Source organism: Pygocentrus nattereri, chromosome 18, assembly GCF_015220715.1.
Source record: "Pygocentrus nattereri isolate fPygNat1 chromosome 18, fPygNat1.pri, whole genome shotgun sequence".
Classification (NCBI taxonomy): domain Eukaryota; kingdom Metazoa; phylum Chordata; class Actinopteri; order Characiformes; family Serrasalmidae; genus Pygocentrus; species Pygocentrus nattereri.
Genome location: NC_051228.1, coordinates 23,853,170 through 23,877,816, shown reverse-complemented (window position 1 = coordinate 23,877,816; position 24,647 = coordinate 23,853,170). Strand labels below are relative to the sequence as shown.

At 39.0% G+C, this 24,647-nt stretch overlaps 1 protein-coding gene across 1 annotated transcript; it reads left to right on the top strand.

The window, feature by feature from the left end:
* The first annotated feature begins 2,602 nt into the window (after nucleotides 1-2,602).
* On the top strand, nucleotides 2,603-24,646 carry dbh (dopamine beta-hydroxylase (dopamine beta-monooxygenase)). The gene is made up of 13 exons (XM_017708138.2): nucleotides 2,603-2,632; nucleotides 2,722-3,565; nucleotides 7,199-7,345; nucleotides 8,494-8,751; nucleotides 12,499-12,675; nucleotides 15,864-15,966; nucleotides 17,657-17,823; nucleotides 18,215-18,358; nucleotides 20,551-20,589; nucleotides 20,906-20,965; nucleotides 22,600-22,727; nucleotides 23,464-23,623; nucleotides 24,317-24,646. The coding sequence occupies exons 2-13, from the start codon at nucleotides 3,233-3,235 to the stop codon at nucleotides 24,446-24,448; spliced, it is 1,848 nt and encodes a 615-aa protein (XP_017563627.2). The 5' UTR covers nucleotides 2,603-2,632; nucleotides 2,722-3,232; the 3' UTR covers nucleotides 24,449-24,646.
* The last annotated feature ends 1 nt before the right edge of the window (nucleotide 24,647 follows it).

Below are 24,647 nucleotides of genomic sequence, written 5' to 3'. Positions count from 1 at the left end.
ACCTTGAACTGCTGTGTCCATCCTCCACCCACCAATCTATTCTTTCATAGCTGCTACATACTAGAACAGGCTTTACAGAACGATGCATTCAGTCTAATGAAAAGTGTAATGCAAATTAATTTTAAATGATATTTTGTATGTGTGTGACATTTTGTATGTGTTTGGCAACTACAGCTAGCATGGTGGCAAATTTATTGTGCATTGCAAGTCCAGTACAGTTTCTCTTAATGTTGAATGGGATTTTTGTAAACGTCCAACCTAATGATAGTTGCAATGAAAGAATGTGTTGGTAAGTGGAGCATGGATAGGTCAATTGGTACAATTTTAAGCACTCTGAAACTAACATGTAAATGATGTAATTGTAGATGTGATGTGTCTGAAGCGTCTAATTTGGCTAATCAACTACGCTGCCTGCTAGTTAGCTTTACGTATTGGCTGCACTGTTCTGCACAGGCACTCATTCAAATGTCTACTTTTACACATGATCATCTGTAGAATCAAATAAATAATACATTTTTTTCTGTTGAGTGTGAAAATATGAGCAATAACACTCCTTCTGTGGCTGCTAACATAAAATGGTAAAAACGCTAGCTTCTTATCACTCATGTCACCTTATGACTTGATGCAAAGAAATAATTGTTGAAATAGCCACCAATACAACAACATACCTCCTAGTTTACATTCTAGTGCACTCTTTGATCAAGTAATAGTGCTAAGTAACTTTATCTTCATCTGGAAGACTTGCAGAATTCGCTAATTCACTGTCAGCTTTGGCTGCAAATGCTAAAGACTACAGAGACTCTGAAGGAACGTGGTGTATTATTTTAGGCAACCAGATACTAGACACTATATGGTGAGCACCTAATATTTTCTGGTGCACACTAGATACTATCAAGTGTGCACCAGATACTGTGCGATGCGTGTGCACCTGATAGTATTGGGTACTCACCACATAGTACTCTATGTTCACCTAATTGTATTATGTGCTCACCGCTTAGTGTCCGGTGGTCACCCGGTAGTATCAGATGCTCACCTGATGGTATCTGGTGGGCATGTGATATTTTCTGGTGCACACCAGATACTGTGTCATGAGTACTCTGTGCACCTGATAGAATTGGGTGCTCACTACATAGTATCATGTGCTCACCACATAGAATCATATGCTCACCCGATCATATCAGGGGCTTGACATACAGTGTCAGGTGCTCAACTGATAATATGGAACGCTCACCTGGTAGAATCTGCCAGGCACCCAATAGCATCTAGTGCTCACCTTGTAGTATCTGGTGCTTACCACATCGATTCAGATGTTCACCAAACAGTGTTGGACACTCATCTGATAGTATCTAATTCCCACCAGATTTTTACTTGAAAAAACAACAACAACAACGCAACGTTGCTTCAGTGGCTTCCTTACTGGGATTTATACTACTGATAGCAGCTCAACTTGTTTTGGAAGCTGGAAAATTAGAAAAATCCATTATGTATCTGGGTACATTTGGCAAAGTGTTGCATTGGTGTCAGAGCAAAACATTGTATCTCCAAAATGGTAACTTTATAGAAGAAAGACAAAATAATCAACTTGTAATGGAAGTTAATGTAGCAAGATTTTTTTCCAAGTAATTCACCATCCATTCACCATGAAATGCAACTAACATCAACTAACAACTAACAAATCTTACTGTTGTCTAACCTAAGACAGCATGAAAAAAGACAGCACTAGTGAAGCTGACTGAGGTAACAGACGATTAGCATTTGTCTGTCTTAAAAACTTTAACTGGGCTGCCTCTTCAAGCCACATGTCACCTACTATCGATTAGAGTTTAAGGTGTTGGAATCATTAGTGTTATTCTATTCAGCATCACCAAAACTCCACACAAACCACAGCAGATACAAGTAAAGTAAATGTCATATTCGTATGGATCTGTTCATTAGTGTCCTTTGAGTGTTTTTAACTTTAGAAATAATGGAACATTTGTAGCATTTCACTGTGCAACACAGGGAAATAAAACCGCTTATGTAAGAACATTTGGCTCCCTCAGCTGTAAGTGGCGATGGAGCCAGGTTTACTGCCTGCTGGGGTAATGGTGCGTTTTACAGGAGACCAGGGGAAATACACTCAATACAACTTTAATAACAAAGAAAAGGAGCATAATGGAAGATTGGTCGTTAGTTTAAGAGCTAGATCTTGACAAGAAGTCAATCAATAAAGGTCAATAGTCACATGTCTACTAAATTAGCACTGACATTCCAATTTAGTTGAATAGAACCCAATTTTTCTTGAGGCTCAAGGCTTTGACTTACTAATGGTTTATTAGTTACTTCCTGTATTTGTAATATTTCACAAAAACTATAACACGCATATAAGAATAAGAATATGTTCAGTTGCTGGAGAAACCAGTGTGCCCCACCCTTTCAACAGCAGATGAACAGATGCTGGATAAAAGGAGCAACCAAAAAAAAGAGGAAAGTTTGACCAGAGGGTACATAAACAATTGAATTTTCGTTAACCCGTGCTAACACAATTAGCCAGAATAAAGCAGAGCCTGTCACAAGATCGCGCTCTTAAAAGCTGGAGACAAGGGGAGAGAGAGAGAGAGGATGAGCAGATCCAGCAGGCAGGAGTGAAGGAGTAAGTACGAAATTCCACATTATTCAACATATTCAGTATTTATTTTGCAACATATCAACAGCATATACCAATATTCTTCATTTTCACAGAGCGTGAGCTGTGAGCTGTCACTGAGCCAAACCCAGAGAAAGTGGCACTGAAAGTACAAGAGAAAGCAGAAAAAAACACCCAAAGGGTGGAGAAAACCAATTTACTGGAAGAAGAGCAGAAGAGAGAGTGAGAATGAAGGACGGAGGAAGGTAAAGAAAGAACATGGTTCCAGTCAATGTGTGAAGACTCGACAAGAAAAATTCTTTGGCCAGCTTCAAGGACGGACAATTTCCTGGGAAGCTTTGAAAAACCACATTCACCTGTATCTCAACATCCAACCCATAGCCTGCAAGGAGCAAATACACTTGTAAGAAGACATTTCAAGGTGATTCCAGATCAAAAGATACCAAATCAAAAAAGAAAGAATCAAAAACTAAACCAACATCACTAAAGTGCTGCTTTCATTCAACTTCTGAACAGTTTTAAAAAATAGAAGTACAAGAACTTTCAAGGTGACCCCAAACCAAAAGATACCAAGCTAAGAAGCGCTCTGAAAGAACAGAAAGAAGAATGCGTCTTCTGAATAAAGACTTGCGCCTGCAGGACGTTGTGCTAATGTACGTGACCCTGCTAGCCGCCCTGGTGGTCCTTCTGGTGGCTCCCTACCAGGCTCCTTCTGCAGTGGCCCCCTCCAGAAACCCATTGCCCTATAGTGTCCCTCTGGACCCAGCTGGTCAGCTGCAGCTGTCGTGGAACATCAGCTATCCCCAGCAAGAGGTGTACATGGAGCTCCGAACCAAGGAGCTGCGCCACGGCGTCCTGCTAGGCATGTCCGACTGGGGCGAGGCTACTAATGCTGACCTGGTGCTGCTCTGGGATGACGGGCAAAAGTCCTACTTTGGGGTAAGAGTGGATAAATAGCTGGAAAACTGGGGTTAAAGTGCAGAACAGTGTGCATTATATGTGTTGGCAAAAGCATAACATCACATTATGTCTAGAGATTTTCTTGACATACAATAGATGTGAGTAACTTTTCTGAGGTTTGAGGAAACAAAGTAGCAGAGCCACATTTGTAGATGCTGTCTACAAATGTGTATTTATTTTTTTTACATCGAGTTAAAAGGACTATTTATGCTGTCTTTGTAACAAAGAGTACACACAGTTGGCCAGTTTTCCTGGAGTGCTGATAACATCCATATTTTTGAGTCATTCTCCATTTGGAGTAGGAATTCAGGTGGATAATTTTTTTAATCTATTTTTTTAATCCCAAACTAAATAAATAAAATAAATAATCTTAATCTGTCCATTATCAAATCCTATATTATCACATTTTTTAAAAGGAGAGCTTAATTCCAAACTTATTTTACAGTCACTGCTGTTATATGAATATTGTCTAACACCTATGACATTCTGGTTAAAACTGAGGATTTTGTAAACTGGCTGACTCATTGGTGGTCAGGTGACCTTGTGCAACTACATAAAATCAGTACTAAAAATGATAAACGGTATTATTTGGACAAAATTTAAATCACTCCAGCCATTAAAAAACGTGTGACACAGAAGTTAAGTGCTGCCTGATAAACAATGTTATTAATAAATTAATGAAATATAGTGAGCGAGTGTGACTCGCCTTCTCAGGCATTGAGATGCTTCCTCTCTGATAAGCCTTCACCCAAAGAAGCAGTTTAATAAAGTTATTAAATATTGTGAAATGTAAAATAAGAGTCCTGATAACACAAACATCTCTTTGACAAAGGTGTTTTTACAAAAAACACAATTTTTTAAATGTAGTATAAGATGAATAAAATAAAAAGTAAACGTAAATCTTAAAACGTAAAAAAGTAAACAAAAAAGTAAAGAGTCTTATATAAGTTCCTGGGTTAATAAATATTGTTTTTTCTTTATTAAAAATGGTTTCTCAATGTTGGAAATTGGTTTTGTGACAAGCTGTTTTACATAAGCAGAGTGACTATAATACCGGATAAAAAATTAAAAATCAGAGAAATCTCAAGGGAAAGGTATTTAATCTTATGTCAACTGTGTAAATATACATTCCGGCTTTTGGAGCTGTGACTAATATTTTAAGCATCTTTTTAAGCCCTGCAACCTTTGTGACATAGTTTCCTACTCCAAATGGAGAATGACCCATATGCCATATGCATTTTTTTAAAGTTTGCTAATTTTTTTAAGTTTGTTTTGGGAAAGAATGAGACATCATATGATAAGTTATCTATTGCAATTGTCTTTTCATAGTAATTTCATGTTATCTTCTTTTCAATAGCTGAACTTAGGTGCAGCTGATCACTCTCCTTTTTTTAAAGTAGTATTTGTAAACTATCTAAACTCATAACACCTGCACCTACTCTGCTGTGTAGAGTTAAAAGTGAAATGGCAGTGTCTCTAAAGAGGGTCTCACAGATTTGAACTGAGAGCAGGTAAACTGTTGATTTAGAGGGTCGAGGGGTTGGTCGTTTGTATTAGGAGTGTGTCCTGCTCAGTGTTAGGGCAGCCTTTTCTCTGTAGCCACTTCAGTCTGAAGAGCCCCTGTTGATTGGTTTTGTTATGACAGTCCTGCCAAAACAGCTCATCCCTCACACACATACACACACATAATGCAGTTCATCTGTGCTGACACAGTCCTAGTAGGCAGAGAAATAATAATTACATTCAAAAAACCAGAGTTAAAATATACTAGCAGCTCAAAAAACTACTCCAGTACTGAGTAACTTAAAGAACTGCATTTGGTCAGTACAGATACTGTCACCTACTAGAAAAGTGCATTACATAAAACAGCAGGCCTTAAGCTGTTGCTAGATGGTTGCTATGATAGTTAAGGTAGTTGCTAGGGGCTTTCTAGATTGTTGCTAGGGTCTTGCTAGATGGTTGCCATAGCATTTTATGTGGTTGCTAGGTTGCGGCTAGGCAGTTGCTATGTTAGCTATTGCTAAAATGATAGTGGCTGTTGCTGTGGTATCTTAAGTGGTTTCTTATATATACATAAGCTGTACATATGTATTTTAGATGATTGCTAAGTTGTTGTTAGGTAGTTGCTATGGTATTAAGGTGGATACTAAGGTGTTGCTAAGGAGTTGCTAAGGAATCAAAAGTGTTTGCTAGTATGTTTCTAGGCAGTTGATAGTGTGCTAATATGTGGTTACAATAGTATTTCAGGTGGTTGCTATGGTGTTACTAAGTTATTAATATGTATTTCAGGTGGTTGCTAGGGTCTGGCTAGACAGTTGCTCTGATATCTGAGGTGGTTGCTGGGGCATTAGTAAGTTATCAGTATGTATTTTAGGTGGTTGCTAAGGTCTAGCTACATGGTTGCTGTAGTATTGGAGATGGTTGCTTGAGTGTTCTGAGGTGGTTACTATGATATCTGTTCTGGTTGCTTTTTGGTTCTGCTTTTGCAAGGGGTTACTATGTTTTTTACTATGGTACTATAATAAAATTAAACACAAAAGGAATTAGTAACTAAGCATTAATGGTTCTAATGTAACTAAATAAGATTAGATACTTTAATCACAAACATGCTGAGTAGAGATAAAATAATTATCATTTGAAAATATTTAGAAACTGAGTAAAAGTAATAGTTACTACCTGCCTCTGCACAGTCCCTTCCAAGTACTTTGTCTGCTGACCACTGCCCCTCATCTCTCACTCTAGCCAATGCCCCCCAAAGAGATAGTTTGGAAGCAGAAGGCCAAGCTAATGCTGGTAGACTCCTCCATCATCTATTATGAATTCTTTCTCTCTCTTGGCCACCTCATGCGGTTCCCCGTAGATGAATGTTGAATGGGCCTCTGTTCGCTTAGCCACGACGGCTCAGGTCAAAACATTTCTGCTGCTTAGTGGAAGCTAACTGACACTGACAAACTGCAACTCAGGTTAATCTGATCCGCCACATGGCTTCGAATTTTTAATTCCTTTTCTTTTCTTTTGGTTTGAATTTAAATGATGTCCTTGGCTAAAAGTTGCACACATAGAACAATAGTCTACATCGCTCTCATCTATGTGGTGAATGAACATTAGCCTACTTTGTAAAATGAACAGAAGCCATGCACAACCTAAAAAACACAGAATAATTATTAAAATCATACTCTATTCATGAGCTTGTGTGCTACATGCTAAAGTGCAGATGGGAGGAGACAGACGCAGCTGTTGCAAAGGCTCCTGGGTAAGGGCCTCTCAGGACTCATTTTGTGCTGTTGCTCTCTCTAACATTCCCATATGCTCGCTTCCCCAAGACACTTTAATGTGAAAAAGTCCTAAAATGCAAATTTTAGGGAATGGGAGTGATGCTTCACTCACAGTGTTATAAATGTGATAAATGTCCATCACTTCACTTCACTCTCATGCCAAGCTCAAGCCCATGCCAACAATGTCATTTACTTCATAAAACATCTTATGCCATATAAGATATCATATCTTATACAGTATGTTGCGATTACTGGCTAGGCAGATTTTGTGATGCACTGAATTGTTTACTAAGGAATTGTAACTGAATTGAATTAATGCAAATGTATGTGCGTATAGGATGCATGGAGTGATGCTGAAGGCAGGGTGACATTAGACAGTCAGCAGGACTACCAGCTACTGGAGGCTCAGAACTCTCCTAAAGGATTCACTCTGCTCTTCAGGAGACCCTTCAACACCTGTGACTCCCACGACTACACCATAGAGGCATGTAGTACTACTCAACACATGAAGATACACCTAAGGTTGTTTAAAGCAATGTCACTGTAAATCTGTAGAACTTTATAAAGTTTAAAGATCCTCCTGATAATGTAAAGGCTTCACATCAATTAAAGTTTTTTTTTATTGTCCCAAGAACTGTACATCCAAGCTGAGAACCATTTTGGCACCTTTATTTATTCAAGAATCACATTAGCTTTGCAAAATTGGCAAAATATAATGATCAAAGTTGATTGGAGAGAACTGTAACCATCCAAGCTAAGAATTTTTAGGAACCTGTATTTTTAACAGTGTCACCTACTATATTAAATACAAAGCAGTTTAAGTTTTGCCATTTGTCTTGCAAAATCTGTTAGGCTGAAGGTACAAAGCCAAAGACCACACATGTTCACCTTGTGTTGTGGTGTTAACGCTCAGAAGCTCTCAAATCTTTTGGTGTTTTGGGTCAGCTTTGGGCCAAAAGAGTTTTAATCTGTACTTTTAACAATGGTGTAGAAAACTGCCAAATCATTATTTGATTGGTATTTCATACCAAGGAAGACACATTGATGAACCTGAAGCTCAATGTGGAAACTAAAGCAGCGTGTACCTAGAAAGACGTAAAAGGGGGCAGTTAAAGGGTGTCTATGTGCACAGGGGAATTTATTTAGTTGTGTGTTTCTGTACACTCTCAAAAAAGGTGGTTCTTCAAGGGTTTTAGTAAAGGCAATGGTTCTATTTGGAACCATGAACACTCAAAGAGCCTTTTGCATGATTAAATGGTTCTTAGCATGGTGGAAGCGTTCCTCAGACTGATGAAAAATGTGTTATATACACTGCTATGTGGGGCCTTTTTGAAAATGGGTCTATACTGCTCCAAAAAGGGTTCTGTTTTTGTTAGGATGTCAAGACTGTAACAATAGAAGAAACCCTTTTGGTGCTATATAGAACTCCTTTAAGCATGCAAATGGTTCTTTGAGTGTTTATGGTATAGAGCCATCTATATAGAACTCTTGTCTTGACTACAGAACTGTTGAAGAAATCTTTCTAGGAGTGTAGAATGTAATGTAGTAGATCATTCTAGAAAGAAAAAAACAAAAAAGAGCAGTTCCTTGTCTACAGTAGTTTCTGTATTGTCACTCGGCTCTAATTGGCAGGAAGGCACAGTCCACGTGATTTACGCCATGCTGGATCAGCCAATCCCCTCGCTCAAGCAGCTCAACGTGTCCCGTCTCCAGATGGGCGTTCAGCGAATCCTGCTGCTGCGTCCAGACACACCCAACCCTTCTCTCCTGCCGGATGTGCAGAGCTTGGAGGTTCTGGCTCCTGACGTCACCATTCCCAGTCAGGAGACCACCTACTGGTGTCACATGTACCAGCTGCACCCCAACATGCCCAAGCATCACATTGTCATGGTAAATGTCTTCAGCAGGGAGTACTACAGGTGTTCAGAACACCATGGTCAGATTTTTTTTCAACATGCAATATAGGACATCAACATAAAATACAGTACCATTCAAAAGTTTGTAATGGCCTATATGGTTTAATGTTAGAGCTGCAGCTGTTAGTTATTTTAGTAAACATGTATTCTACAGACTATTCCATCAATTAAGTAATCAGATAAGAAGTCATTTTACTTTATTAAAGAGAAATAGTAAATAAACAAACTAGAAAAAAATTCAGGTCTGAAATGAGACGAGCAGCTAATTGATTTGCTTTTTAGTGAATCAACATTTCTATTGCTTTAGTTGCATACAGTTACAACACCTGTCAAAACTAAACACATTTAGTGCATTTAAGTGTCATATTACATTCTGGATGTTAAAGAAACATTTGGAAATGGAAAAACAAAGAAAGAAATAATAATAAAAAAAAGATTTATTTCAGATTACTTTAAAAGAGAATATATGCAGCCAAAAATCAATGCATAAATTAAAATGATGATGATACTACTACTACTACTACTACTACTAATAATAATAATAATAAATTACTAGGCTTAAAAATCATACTGTAAGTTCATAAGACTGGCTAATGTACATTTCTTTATTACGTTGATCTACTATTACTCCTGATGACTCTACTCACTGCAGTCAAACTAGTTGAATATAGCTGTGTGCATATGAGAGGTATGTGTGTGTGTGTGTGTGTGTGTGTGTGTGTGTGTGTGTGTGTGTGTGTGTGTGTGTGTGTGTGTGAATGTGAATGAAGCTTAGGCTTTCACAAATTAGCTGTAGCACTTTACTATCTGTGGTCATGTTATTGAGCAAAGCTTAACTATCTTAGGGACATCATAACTAGCCATTACATTCGTTCACGCTCTCAACAAGCCATTATGTATTGTAACCAGCCATGGTTATCTGTGCAGTTTTAGGTTACATAATAAACTACTTTACTAGCCTCCAACTCAACTAGCAATCATATTGATTTATGTTAATTTTACCTTATGTTGGGTCCAGTTTGTGGACTGAATGTACAGATGCTTTCTGTTGAGATGCTGAAGTGTTAATGATGTGCTTTTGTGGTGGGCTAGTTTGCTTTTACAATAGACAATAGCTTTAGTTTATTTTCAGCTTGAAATAATCCCAAACTTTGGACACTTGGTGTTTTTCTCTCTCGCCTGTCTTCTCTCTTCAGCCCCTCTATTCGCTCTCTCTTCATTTTGCCCTCTGCATCATCAAATCACATCTTCTTCACTTCACCTGTCCACAGCATAAACACGTTGTATGATAATAATCATCTTTGCGAAACATAGTGAGCTGTATATAGTTATTTGCATAGATAATTTTTAGTAATTGAATTACTCATGTTTTTTAAGGAGCTGCTTCCACACAGGAAGCATATAATTGTCTCTGTATGCAGTAGCATTAACATTATCCTTCACTGAAACTAAGGGGCCCATATCCTGAAATACAGCCCTAGCCCATTTATCCCTCCTCTACCAAAATTTACTGTTGGCACTATGTGGCACTATTCTGGTAGGCAGTGTTCTTCTCCAGAGAATACGTTTCTACCACTCCAGAGTCAAGTGATTTACATCATTCTAGCCAATGCTTGACGTTGCGTATAGTTATCTTAGGCTTGTGTACTGCTGTCTATGAGATTGCATGGTTATGTGCCTGATTGTACATACCTGTTAGCAGGGGGATTGGCTGGAACACCTGAATTCAGTAAATTGAGGGCTCTCCACATACTTTTGTACTTATTAGTATACTTATTAGTAAATGCACAGATGTGTTTTGAGTCAACATGTTTTCTGTTCTTTTATTAAGTGTGGAAAAAAGCATATACATTCTTGTCTGTGGTAAAGGGCCATATATTACACATAACGTTAAGTTAAAAGCTGCTGGAATATTCTTTTAAAGAACCATTAATTGAACGGTTCTGTAGGGCATTGCTCCAAATAACCCTTTTTAGTACCTTTAATTTTAAAAATTGTAGTACTAAACAGAGAGTTTCAGCAGGAAATTAGTAATGATGGAGTAATTTAGGTCACAAATAAGCTATTAAGCTTATTCTGTGTTTGAAAACCAGTCGTGTTAGTCACAGTAATACTTTTAGACATGAGTATGACTTCAAGGCATTGACGTGAATTTCTGTCTGTCTGCTAATACTGACTTCTTTGTCATATTGCCCCCCCCTGCACTTTATTTAGAGGGAAGAGCTTTAGCACTCAGTGGTTTTATTATCCTCTCAAATGACTCAAAGCCAACTGACGCAATGGAATTAAACAGTGCGTGTAAAAGGAGCACATCCATCCCACGGAAATACGGAAACTGGAAAGGGAATTACTGTACCATTTCTTCATCTCTTCATTTTCTCCATTTTTCCAGAATAGAGTGATCACAGTGGCTGTCTCTCACTCTTCTTTTCCATTACTTCTTCTTATTTTACTCTTGCCATTATTGCCACTTAAGCTGTTAAGACTCTGCTTTGTTTCCCTCCGCACTGCAGAAGTGTAAAAAAAAACCTCCTGTGACTGTACCTTTTCTTCACTCACTGTTGGTGAAATGTCTTAATCAGGTCCTACATTTACATTTACATTTACATTAATGTCATTTCTTTTGCAATTACATTTCTATTAGAGTAATTTACACTAATGTAATCACATTTACAAATAAATTTACATTAATATAACTATTAAATTTACATTTATTCTAATGCAATTACATTCTATTACATTCAGAGTAATGCAATTATATTTACCTTAATTACACTACATTCACATTTCCACTGTTGTAATTTCATTACATTTACACATACATTTGCGCTAATGCAGTTGTATTACATTTACAATTGCATTTACTCTAATGCAACTACCTAATCTTACATTTACATTAACATAATTATATTCTTATAAAATATGAATGCATTTATATTTATATTCAATATATTACATTGACATTTGCAATATTGTGATAGCATTGATAACACTATATTAATGTATTTATATTTACATTGACTTTTACCTAATGTAACATGCCTGATTGACTTTATAGTGCCTTCAGGAACATCTGAACCAGAACAGTCAGGTGGATGTGATTAGGAATCACTACAGGCCCCACAAAGCATTATCATCAAAATACTTGTGCCATGATACAATTTGAGGAGATTTGTGATTACATATTACAGTAAATTACAGTTTGTTACTTCTGACTGTAAATTATGCCTCCAAAACAAAACAAATGCCCTGTTTAATCTAATGACGCTATAACTTCCTACTGAAAGTAAATAACCTCCTTCTACCAGTGTCACCACTGATGAAAGCCTAATTAGCGCACCAGTGGGCTTAATATGCAATAAAATAGTTGTAATCAAATAATAAAACTTTGAGAACTGCATATATAGTTGTTGTTTTTTCTCCTAACATTTTGTGATATTTGAATTTTTTTCCTCTAAACATTAGGACTGCAATAAAACTGCAGGAGAATCAACAGCAGCAAAACCCATTTAAAATCAATTATTTGGACAATGTTGCTTTGCCATTTCATAAAACCCTATGTTGACAGACAAACTACTGTGTCTGTTTAATGTACTTAAATCTAAACATTATAAGATCATTATGCATGTTTGAAAGCTTATGCTTTAAAGCTCTCAGAAGGCAGTCAGTGAGATTGCTACCGCAATAATTAAAGGATATATAACATTTTTATCCCCTGCAGTATGAAGCGGTGATAACCCCCGGTAACGAGGCCATTGTGCATCATATTGAGGTTTTCGAATGCTCTCCCCAAATGGACACCGTCCCTCAGTACAGCGGCTCCTGCGACTCCAAGATGAAGCCACAGAAGCTCGACTACTGCCGCCATGTCCTGGCTGCGTGGGCCCTGGGAGCGGAGGTGAACACAGACCTCCCAAAAACACAGCTCACTAATTTCACAGTTGCTGTCTATGATGGACTAAATGAACATGCTGTTTATTTGGTTTTGTAACTCTAAAATGTCATATAAACACATCCAATGATATCTACAACCAAAAATTTACATTATAAAACATAAAGCGATGTAATTATTCATTACAAACAACCTCCCTAATCACCTCGGCTATGCCAGTTCTCAATTATTTGTGATAACAGTTATTTCTAATCCACAGTCTGAGATGAGAAGTTGTACTGATTAATGACAGAAGGCAAAAATATCTTTATTTTATTGCTAGCAGACGTACTAAGTGCATGTTGTGCAACATCCATTAAATCCGAAACCATAAATAGCATGAATAACACAGAATCAAGAAATTAATCAAGAAATTACAAAAAAAATCATTTTCAAAGCAAATGCTTTTATTATTCAGGGAAAGCAATCTGGAGCCGCCTCAGAAAGCCTTCATAATCCAGCCTTAAATGACCTAACAATGGTTGGAAAAGCTAGAAGTCAAAAGTACACAACAATTCAGAAGTAAAACTGGATTCCACCGACGGGGAGCCCACATAACTGTAGTTACTCCTTGGAACATTCCTGTAGAAATCCGACTATAGAACTAGAAAAGATAACCAATGTTTTCTCTTTTGTCATCAGTTGCATGTACACACATTAACATACTGCAAAATAAACACAGTCCTCACCATTTCAACTGGGATGTATATGACTGCTATACTTAAAATGTGACTGTATACCCACTGCATGGACTCAATGTTACTTGTCCATTAGAAGACGGATGGATGGATGGATGGATGGATGGATGGATGGATGGATGGATGGATGGATAGATAGATAGATAGATAGATAGATAGATAGATAGATAGATAGATAGATAGATAGATAGATAGATACATACACAGACAAACATATATAGACAGAGATAGATAGAAAAAAGACATACAGAGAAAGGCAGATCAATAGACAGACAGAACACAGACATATTTAGAGAGACAGACAGTCGGACAGAGATAGCCAGAAGACAGGTAGAAACGCAGAGGTATGCATAGAAGGCTCAATATTAGGGGTGCGGGAAAAACTTGATTCTTAGATGCATCGCGATGCGGACTGAATCGATTCATAAATCTCAAAAATCGATTTTCTAAATATTTAATTTATAACGTAATGTTGACAGAACTTGTTAGTGGGTAAGTGCAGCGCCCGGACAGTCTGTGATGGCACATAATAAAAACACACATGGATGAGTGAGAAATCCGACCGGCTCTGCGTTAAAAACCAGGTTAGATCTAGAATCACAAGCCAAATGTTAAGAAGAGCCATTTTGTCCTTTCAACAAAAATCAAACCACCCCTCGGAGCCGCAACATTTAATGTCCAGTATGTCTCAGTGTGTGCTGATGTTCTTTCCTCCCAGCTCCGCCAGAAAACGTTTCCTCAGACGGAGAGCAGCTCATTGTAAAATGTCTCTCATCGTTTGGCTGTTTTACAAGGCATTTTCCCGTTCCACCTTAAATTCTTCCCGAGGTGCCGAATGTAACTGCTGCACAATTTAAGGTGGAACGGGAAAATTCGAAAGAGAAGCGACTTCATCTTCGCAACTTTTTAGAGAGAGAGAGTCTCTCGTTGCAGATTTAACGTACCAGGAAACAACTGCAGTGCTTATAAACGCGAATAAGTCCATTTGTCTCCAAATGTTGGTCTTAATCTTTTTCGTAGCTACTGGCGAGGTGAGACTTCGCTGCATTAGTCATGTGAACCAGGGCTTTCGCGCTATGGTGCACACTTTGGGGCCGAGATTCAGCGTCCAGTCTGTAGCATGTAACATTCACTTACGTTATGGATCCTTACAAATACTTTGCTTTAAAACTACCAAGTCCTCAGACATTAGGAAAATAGAAATCCTGTATAGAAAAAAGATGCATCGATAATCGTTTTATAATCACATCGCAGCCCTCTGAATTGTAATCAAATTTAATCGTGAGGTGCCTAAAGATTCCCACCCCTACTCAATAGGCAGATAGACATAAACTGACAGACATCTAGGAAGAGAGACAGAGATAGAAAGACAGACAGATACTTAGACAGAAAGACAGGAAGTGGAATTTCCCAATGGGAGATCTGGATGTTACAGTAGCAAAAAAACATATTACATGCATTTTATATAAAAGACTGTCCTAACACATATATAATACATATAAGAATAAATGTAGTCAATCAAGTAAAGTTGTATCACCTTGCTCCCTCTATGATGCTGTTTTGGGTACAATCATCTTCATCACTCTGACTGTCCTGATGATGTTTTTTTCGTAATGGTGTCATTTGATTGACAGGCCAGCGTAGAGGCCTCTGCTGAGATCCAGAGCAGCATCCTAAGCTAAAGATACGCACAAGCAGGCAGATAGGTCGCCCACGCTCACTAGGTGCCAGTCAGGGATTGGAGTGACACTGAGAGCTGATCGGAGAGCAGAGGCGTTCTGGCAGAGTGTGGACCTGATATTGAGAGAGCGAGAGAGAGAGAGAGAGAGAGAAGGGAAATAATTAGGGTCCAATTGGATTACACTGGAGCAAAACTAACTCAAATCATAGCTTCTGCTGGCTGGCAATGCCAAGCTGTAGATATGAGATTATGCAGGCTGGAAATATCGAAGCCTTTTCGTTTGTTGTGTTTTTAATTTTTTTTTATAGAATGATGTTTCTGTCCTTTTTTCATCACACTAATTTGTTTTCACATCCAAAGGAAATATGTGTTTCATTTCCTGAGCGAAAGAGGAGATGAAGACAGAATAAGAGCAAGAGAGACTGAGAAAAAGAGAAGAGCGAGAGAGAGTGGAGGAGAGAACAAGTGGAGGAGGAAGAATGCAGGCCGGTTATGTAAAGCAATCGTTGGACTGGGTTTTTTCGAGGCTTTTAAAAGAAGACCCACGAAAGGTTACGTTTCACCTTACAAATGGGTTCAGTGTCCATCACAGCAGGCGTAGCTAAGAGAATGCAGCGTGATTGTACAGGGCTATTGTACAGCGCTCTGGTTGAGTCAGCGCTGGCAAACTTTCTCAGCTGATCTATGAAGGATGATTAAGAAGCATCATAGCCCAATCATAGAAACACCTTAGATGAGCTTTTATTAAATTCTGTGTGTGTGTGTGTGTGTTTTAGCCGTTCTACTACCCCTCTGATGCTGGTCTGCCTCTGGGGGGAGATGGCTCCTCTAGGTTTCTTCGTCTGGAAGTTCACTATCACAACCCACTTCTCATTTCAGGTATTCCTGCACAGGATTGTTTTAATACAGTATGTGGGGTGCTTGCATGTGTCTTATGTGTATATGTCTTGTGTGTGTGTGTGTGTGTGTGTGCGTGTGTGTGTATATAAGTGTTTTTTTAATTATATACAAGTTTGTGTGTGTGTTATCATATATATATATGTGTGTGTAATTACATGTTGAAATTAAGTAGAAAAAATATATAAATGTATTATGTACTATATACACTGACTGGCCACTTCATTAAAATCACCTCCTTGTATCTACCATCATTGCCCAATTTTATCAGCTTCAGTTATCATTTAGATTAACTTTGTAGTTCTACAATTACAGACTATAGTCCACCTGTATACTTTGTTAGCCCCTGTGTAACAGGACAATGAGTGGACACAGAGTTTAAAAACTCCAGCAGCACTGCTCTGCCTGATCCACTCATACCAGCGCAACACACACTAACACACCACCAATATGTCAGGGTCACTGCAGTGCTGAGAATGATCCACCACCCAAATAACACCTGCTCTGTGGTAGTCCTGTGGGGGTCCTGATTATTGAAGAACAGGGTGAAAGGGGGCTAGCAAAGTATGCAGAGGAACAGATGAACTACAGTCTGTAACTGTAAGTGCTTCTTTATAGTAAGTCAAGCTGATAAAATGGACAGTGAGTGTAGAAACAAGGAGATGGTTTTAGTAAAATATACGCAAGTACCTATATGTAATAATGCAATATGTCCTGTGTTTATTGTATGCGCAAGGATCTGTGAGTGTATATAAGAAGAATGTTCTACGCTCAACATGCAAAGCTAGTCCAAACCATAATCTCAGCAAACAAATGTCCTTTTTGGTCCTGTAGGTTAGCATTGTTTTATCTGGGTTTCCTGTATAAGTCAGGACATTTTATCCTGAACACGTAGACACAAAGAAACACACAGACACAGTCAGTAAAACACACACACACAGACATACACACAGAAACACACTTTGTCGGACACCCTTAAAACAGAACCAATTAGGCCTCTTCGATTTCCACTACTCTGTTACTCTGTTATGACTCATAGCCTTTCTGCTGTAACCACCTCTTCACCTGCGAGCTGCTGGATTGTCCTCCTCCTCACTCTTCTAAAATAAGTTCCTCACTCCTGCTGCTTAAAAGCTCTTTATCTAGGCCGAAACTTTTCAAATGAATTACACAGTTCATGTTCCATTTAGGATGAGACAATGTGTCTTCTGAACTTTCTTCAGTCTTTAAGCTCTACTGATAACATGACTGATGAAGTTTCATAACTAACAAAGGGCCAGTTAGCATTATCCAACCATGCTAAACAACAGTGAGAGCTCATTTCTCTCATGTGGTTAAACTTGTTAATATGTGATACTGTAATCCGTGAAACATTAACTGTATAATGACTGGCTACTAGGTAATAGTGGTTGGCACTTTTTACCACTAGGTAAAAAGTGGTTGGCTAGTGTAGTGGTTAACACCTTTGCCTTCTACACTGTAGACTGGGGTTCAATCCCCAACCAGGGCAAGCACCCTACACTATACCAATAAGGGTCCTTGGGCAAGACTCCTAACACCACCTTGGCCTACCTGTATAAAATGATCAAATTGTAAGTTGCTCTGGATAAGAGCGTCAGCCAAATGCCATAAATGTAAATGCTTTAACATTGCAGTTTCTTTTTTGTGGCAGGTCGTCGTGACTCCTCGGGTATCCGTCTGTGGTACACCCCGTCTCTGAGGCGGTTTGATGCAGGGATCATGGAGCTGGGGCTGGTTTATACTCCTGTCATGGCGATCCCTCCACACCAGCGCTCCTTTCCGCTCACCGGTTACTGCACAGCTGCATGCACCCGCACGGTCAGCTTCCTGCTAGCACTGCTAGCCTTGTGTCCATTTAGCATAAGCAAAGTTATAATACTTACATGCTTTAATGTACTATTTAATTTCATATATGCTGAGCTACAGTATCAATTAAGGGTTTAATCAATATACAACAATTCTGTTGCAGATAAATGTAGCTCTAAAAAGAAATGCGTTGATGATAATTGGTTGAAAATCCTGTTTTCAGGATAAGTAACCACAGCAATGGCTCATTTAGTCATCATTTGTAAATTTGTTGCTTGGCGGAGCAGCAAGTTGAACTCCAGTGACTCTGAAACTGAGCTGAATGTTTAGGGATGAAGTGCTATCAGCTCGTTCACTCATTGCTAATGTGAATCCTCATCACTCTGGGGTCTCCCTCCTGCAGGCTCTGCCTCATGGAGGGATCCATATTTTTGCCTCACAACTGCACACTCACCTGGCTGGGAGGACAGTCAGGACTGTGGTGGTGAGAGGAGGAAAGGAGGTGGAGGTGGTGCAGGAGGACAAACACTACAGCACACACTATCAGGTAACATGCACGCACACAAACATGGATAAGTACACACATACAGTACTGTACACACATACAGTTCTCACTGTTCATGTAATCAAACATTCAGTGATCAATAGATACACAGGGAAGGTTATCAATATTCAGACTTGGGCTGAGTCACTGTTAACTTGAATTTCTAGGCAGCACATTCAGATGATGAAAGTTGCTAAATATGGCCCAAAAAGTGGAATATTGACTAAATGGTGTGACAGTGTGACATTTGCAGACTGAAGTATTACATCATCAATTTGCAAAAAAGTCCCAACAATTTAATAATGTGTTTTATAAAATGGATTGTTGCGGTTCTAAAATCTGATTGGCGTTCGAAGTCATTGTAAAAACCAGGACATACTCCTTACACTACTCCAGTACTCACACTGCCTCACAGTGACTGAGCTCTGTATTACTGCGCCATGGCACGAAAAACCCTTGTGCGTTAATGGATTAATCTTTGACTCTAATGCTGCTCGCAGGAACCAACGAGTGTACTGATGAAGTAAGAACCCGTTTTTTTTTTTTAAACTAAAGACTAGCACCTTATTTCCTTGACTAGAACTAGGTTGGCCAGCTAGCTAACAGACTACAAGATAAAAGTTCTTATGATATGATTCATTGTGAATCATATCTTAAGATATGTATAAAGTAAAGAGTAAAAAGCTCTAAAGAACGTCTCTTGAATGACTTCAAATGTCCGTGTTTCAGTCAGAAGTCATGTCAAACCCAGGCTGAATCCCAAATGGATCCATACTCTCAATAGTAAACAAGTTTTCCGAGTAAACGACTGCCCACCTGTCTGGCCGGACACTGATGGATGACTGACTGTCGAGCTCTTCTGCTACCCACTTCAGACCAGCTGCCCACACCCCAGCTATCGCCACTTGCCTTGGACTAGCTGCCCACCCTACATTGAAGTTTTCATGGACTTCTAGCTATTACTATTACTAATACTACTGCTATTAATATTAGTAGTGTAATAACTTTGTAGGTAGTCTGACCAGAGGAGGATGGGTCCCCCCTTTGTGAGCCTTGGTTCCTCCCAAGGTTTCTTCCTCAGTTCTGAGGGAGTTTTTCCTTGCCACTGTCGCTCCTAGCTTGCCCACCTGTGGGTTTTTACATCATGTTAAAACTTTGTCTTTACTGGAATTCTGTGAAGCTGAATCAGTTGTAAAAGTGCTATAAAAATTAATTTAATTTGATAGTACTATAGCCAAATAGTAGATCATTTTTCGGTATAGATCTTAATCCCATATGACTATTTTCTGGATACATTAATCATTGTTGGGGTGCAGGAACCTGTATTTAAATTCCTACGTAGCTAGTGCACTATAAAGGGAGCGGGGAGCTATTTGAGATTCAGCCCCAGCACCAGAAGAAGGGCTCCACTGGATTGACTTGGTGGGGATTTGGTGACCAAAAAGTACTTACAAAGTAAATGTATTTGCATTAAACAATGTTAAGTTGTTATAAGTTAATTGTCATACAACAGAAAAGTTAAAAAGTTCATGAAATATCAGAAAAGAAATGAATATACAGCAATGGGTGACTGAACAGTCTTATCCTCGTTCAACGGTCCATGGTTGCTTGGCATTGCAATAATACGTGGCCTCTCATGACTTATTGCTTTAAAATATGAAAATGTCAAAATTCCAAAAAAAGCTATAAGGTATTACACTATCAGTGAAAACATTATTACATTATCAGTTAAGTGTATTACATTTTTGGGTTTTCTGACATCTTTGACCAAATGCAAAATTTCTTGGCACTTTCACACAGTACTGTACACAGACAAACATGAAGAAATGTATTTATGTATGCAAATACATAAATGTGTATATGTGCCTAAACACGCACATGGACACACAGACACACAGACATAGACACACACACACTCTAATGCATTTGTACACTCAATTACACTCCTCTGATGCTCACTGTGTTCCTACATAATTTATACAGAGTTTAATAACCAGAAACATCACCAGAAATCTGTGGAGGTTAGCTCTGCTTGCTCACTTGTTAATAATTAGAATATTACTGACTTCACCTCAGAAGAGGCTAATCATCCACAAAAACAGAGCTAAAAAAGCGAAATGAGACATGTATTAAGAAAGAAGGTGCTTAGATCGTACTGTATTCCTGACACTAACAGTTTTCTGGTGCTGTTGCAGATAATCCGCATCCTGAGGAAGATGGTGACTGTTCTGCCAGTAAGTTTCTCCTCCAGCAGTGCTCACTTATAGAGAAGAGCGAGTGTTGTGCACTAAAAGAAGGGCCGTATTTAGACTGGGAAAAAAAAGGGAGTGATAACACAGACATCACAGGAAATGCCTGGAGGCAGCAAGCCACCAACAAAAGAACAGATCTACTGCATTTAGACTGTCAATATCAGCTCCCACACACACAGCAAGAGCTGCCAGCTTCATATAGACCTGCCAAACGGCTGCAAGAACAAGGTTTTAAATAATCTTCTGCAAATAGAGCATTGTTGAAGCTGATTAGGAGGTCTCTTTTTTCCTCACTCAGGGTGATGCCCTTGTGACGAAATGTACGTACAACACAGAGGACAGGGACAAACCTACAGTGGTGAGTCTGAAAACATTGTGCACGTGTACAAATACAAAAGTGCACACATAAGGGTGGGCAATATCACATAAGTATCATGATATTTGTGCAGTTAGCAGATATCTACATGATACACATTGATTATCCTTGGTCATCTTCCTGTAGTCTTGCTTCTCATATTATATGTTCAGCATACAAGCTGCACAACTATGGTGAAGGTAGGTAGCCATGCCAAAGTCCTTTACCGATGTCTGTTTGTATACTTTCTGTCTGTAGCTTGTTGATCAGTGTAGTGGTTCTTCATTAGAACATTGGGCCTCTTTCACACTGTTTTTCTAAAATGTGTTCTTGAGAAAGGTCCTAGGAAAAAGTCTATGTCAGCTTCATAACGTGTTCTCAAACTGCAGAACTGTTCACAACTTTGTGCTCTTGAGTGTGTAGATTCTGTTCTTACCTAAGAACAAACCCAAACAAGAAAACAGCTGTCAATGTCAGAATCTTCTTAAAATTGCGTAAATGAATTTTAAGAAGACATTTCTTCTGAAGAATGGTTGGAGGCCCATCGAGGTGCTCTGGTAAACCCACTTTCCTGAGAATGTTCCACAATGCAGTCTATGTCCAAAAGTTTATAGACACCTGCTCATTAAAAGATACTTCCTATATTAAGAGAATTAAGAGGAAGTTTGTCCCCACTTGGCTGCAGAAACAGCTTTTACTCTTATGGAAGACACATTAGTTGTTGGAACATTGCTGTGAGGACTTGATTGCCTTCAGCCACAAGAGCAATAGTGAGTTGGATGATCATGTTTGATCACTCCAACTCAACCCAAAGGTAGTGGGTGGATCGCCATCACTCCAAAGAATGCAGTTCTACTGCTTCACAGCCCAGTGTTAGCTGATGACTAGCATTAGGTATGGTGACCTTAGGCTCACCTGTGGCTGCTCCAGAGTGTCCCATTCTGTTCATCAGTGCTTTTCTATGGAGATTATACAAGCTATTTTGGAGACGTGAGTCAGAAGTGGGTAAAGTATATTGTATTATCATGATAATAACTACATATTTTCATATTGCCAACATCTACATACTCACACACTGACTGAGGTCACCAGAAGTTTAAGGTTAATAAGCCTGCAGACAAGATCAATTAGCAAACATGCATAAAATGAGAACAAACGCACACACATATACGCACTTCTGAGAAGTTGGACCCTTGGGCTACAGACTACAAGCTGGCACACATGTTTAAGTCTCTCTGAATGGCCAGTAAACATCCATGGAGAGATTACAGCTTGGGCTCCAAATAAGCCAGTTCGTCTACAATAGTCACTACTGAGAAAACATGTCTGTCAGCGTAGTAAGCACTTCCAGACTTAGAACATTTTATTATCATCTTCTCTAATATTAACAGCCAATAGATAAAAAGATCAGTAGATGACTGATCAGTGAGGATTTCTGTTCTGGGCTGTGAACATGCATTTAAAATTAATTTTAAGCTGTTGCTGAGTGTCCCAAATGCACCGTCTCCTTACAACATCACCTCGGCTACTCCATTATAGTACATTCAAATCATTTACTTTTTTATAGATATAAGCTAAAAGTTTATGTGGTGCAGCAACACTTTTTGGAAACTCTTTGTGCCTCTGTGTGTTTGTAGGGTGGGTTAGGGATCATGGAGGAGATGTGTGTGAACTATGTGCATTACTACCCACGCACACAACTGGAGCTGTGCAAGAGCCATGTGGACCCAGGCTACCTGCAGAAATACTTCAGCCTCATTAACAGGTACAGATACATTGACAATGGTTTGTGTGTCATATTCACAGATTGGTGTCAGAAAGGTAGGAGCTTGAATTTGTTTGCAGTGGTGGTGACAGGAACAAGTGTTTGCAGTGTTATAATGCAAAGATAATCATTATATCTACTATCCAAAACCACCAGTGAACCTACATGCGTCTTCTAGGTTTTTATATGCTTTGTTGTTAATGTCAAACTAGTGGTAATTCTGAAAAAAAAAAGTAGGTCTATCGCAAAAGTGTCATAAAAAATGTCTTGGACATCAGCCAGATTATTCACATATTACATTTCATATAACATCATTCTGTGAGAGACATTTAAGAGGCATTAATCTCTTCGGACGACTTGTTCATATTACCACCACTGTAAAAAATCAGAGGATTTCACACCAAACCCTTCAAGTGACTTTGTTTACATCTCTGATTTATTTATGCGGTAAAACACCAAAGTTAAAACCTAATTTGAGTTCTGCCCGACACTGGAAAAGTGGAAAGGAAATAAAAGAATAAACCTACAAATCTGCTATGCAGCTATAAAAACAAAATAATTGTTGTTTTTGCACAGTATCACTTAATTTCAGCACTAGGGCTGCCACTTTGTTGTTCTAAAAAGACAAAGTAGCTGAAAAATTGAGTTTAAGCACCAGAAAAACTGACCATTGGCAATAGCCAGAAATGCTTGGTCTGAGCATTAACTAAACACCCTGTGGCACTCTGGATAACAGGTTCCATGGAGGAGAGGGCTGCAGCTGTTCCCAGAAAACTGTAGAGGAAGAGTTCTCCACTGTGTCCTGGGACTCGTTCAGTGAGGAGGTCCTGAACTCCCTCTACACCACCTCCCCCATCTCCATGCACTGCAACCAGTCCACCGCTGAGCTCTTCCCTGTGAGTAGTGCAGCTGAACTCCAGACTTGGTCCATCCTTCCTTAAAACCCCCTCTTTTGGGATTTTTAAAGTGAAAGTTTACATCATTTTTTTTAAAAGTCATCTTCTGTGATAGCTTTGTAGCTCCTCCTCTATCACTATTTACACATCATGGACATGGCGTCTATGCCAGTAAGTAAGGACGTTACTTAGTAAGCTGTCAGTAAGTCAGTAAGTCGGTGGGTCAGGCGTTCAGAAAGAAAGTCAGTCAATAAGTCAGTAAGTCAGTAAGTCTAGATCGAGTCAGTAAGTAAATTAGTAAGTCAAGTAAGGAGTCATGCATTCAGTAAAAACATCAGTGAGTAAATGAATCAGTAGGTAAATCAAGTCAGTAAGCGAGTCAGTATCTCTAAGTTGGTATGTAAGTCAATGAGTGGGTGAGTCCGTAGGTAAATCAGTATCTTGGTGAGCGAATCAGCCATTATGTCAGTGAGCCAGTAAGTCTGGAAGTGAGTCAGTCAGTCTGTCAGTAATTCAGTGTATGAGTCAGTAGGTAAGTCAGTAAGTATGAAAGTAAGTCTAAGTTAGTGATGTGTTGAGTGTGTACACACACATATATACACACATACGCACACTAAACACACACACACACACACACACACACACACACACACACACACACACACACTCACTCATTGCTGTTTGTTCATTCAGGGAGACTGGGAGAAGCAGAAGATTCCTGAGGTTTTAGAGCAGTTCCAACATCACCCGTACCGCTGTGAGCTTGGCCGGACAGCACCCTGGAGCACTGGTGCTACTGAGGTGCAGCCAGACCACACTGGCTAAAACCACGTCATCTAGCCTCAGCTCAGTGGCAGCATGGGCATCACGAACTACTCACTAACAGCATGACAGAACTAGATCACTATTTTACTGATTTAAATGAATGTTATTTAGATTTCTGCTGTGGTGGTTTTAAATGTAATGCAAAGTCTTAAAATGACATTGTTTAAAAAAAAAGAAATAAACCATCAAAACTCTTGAT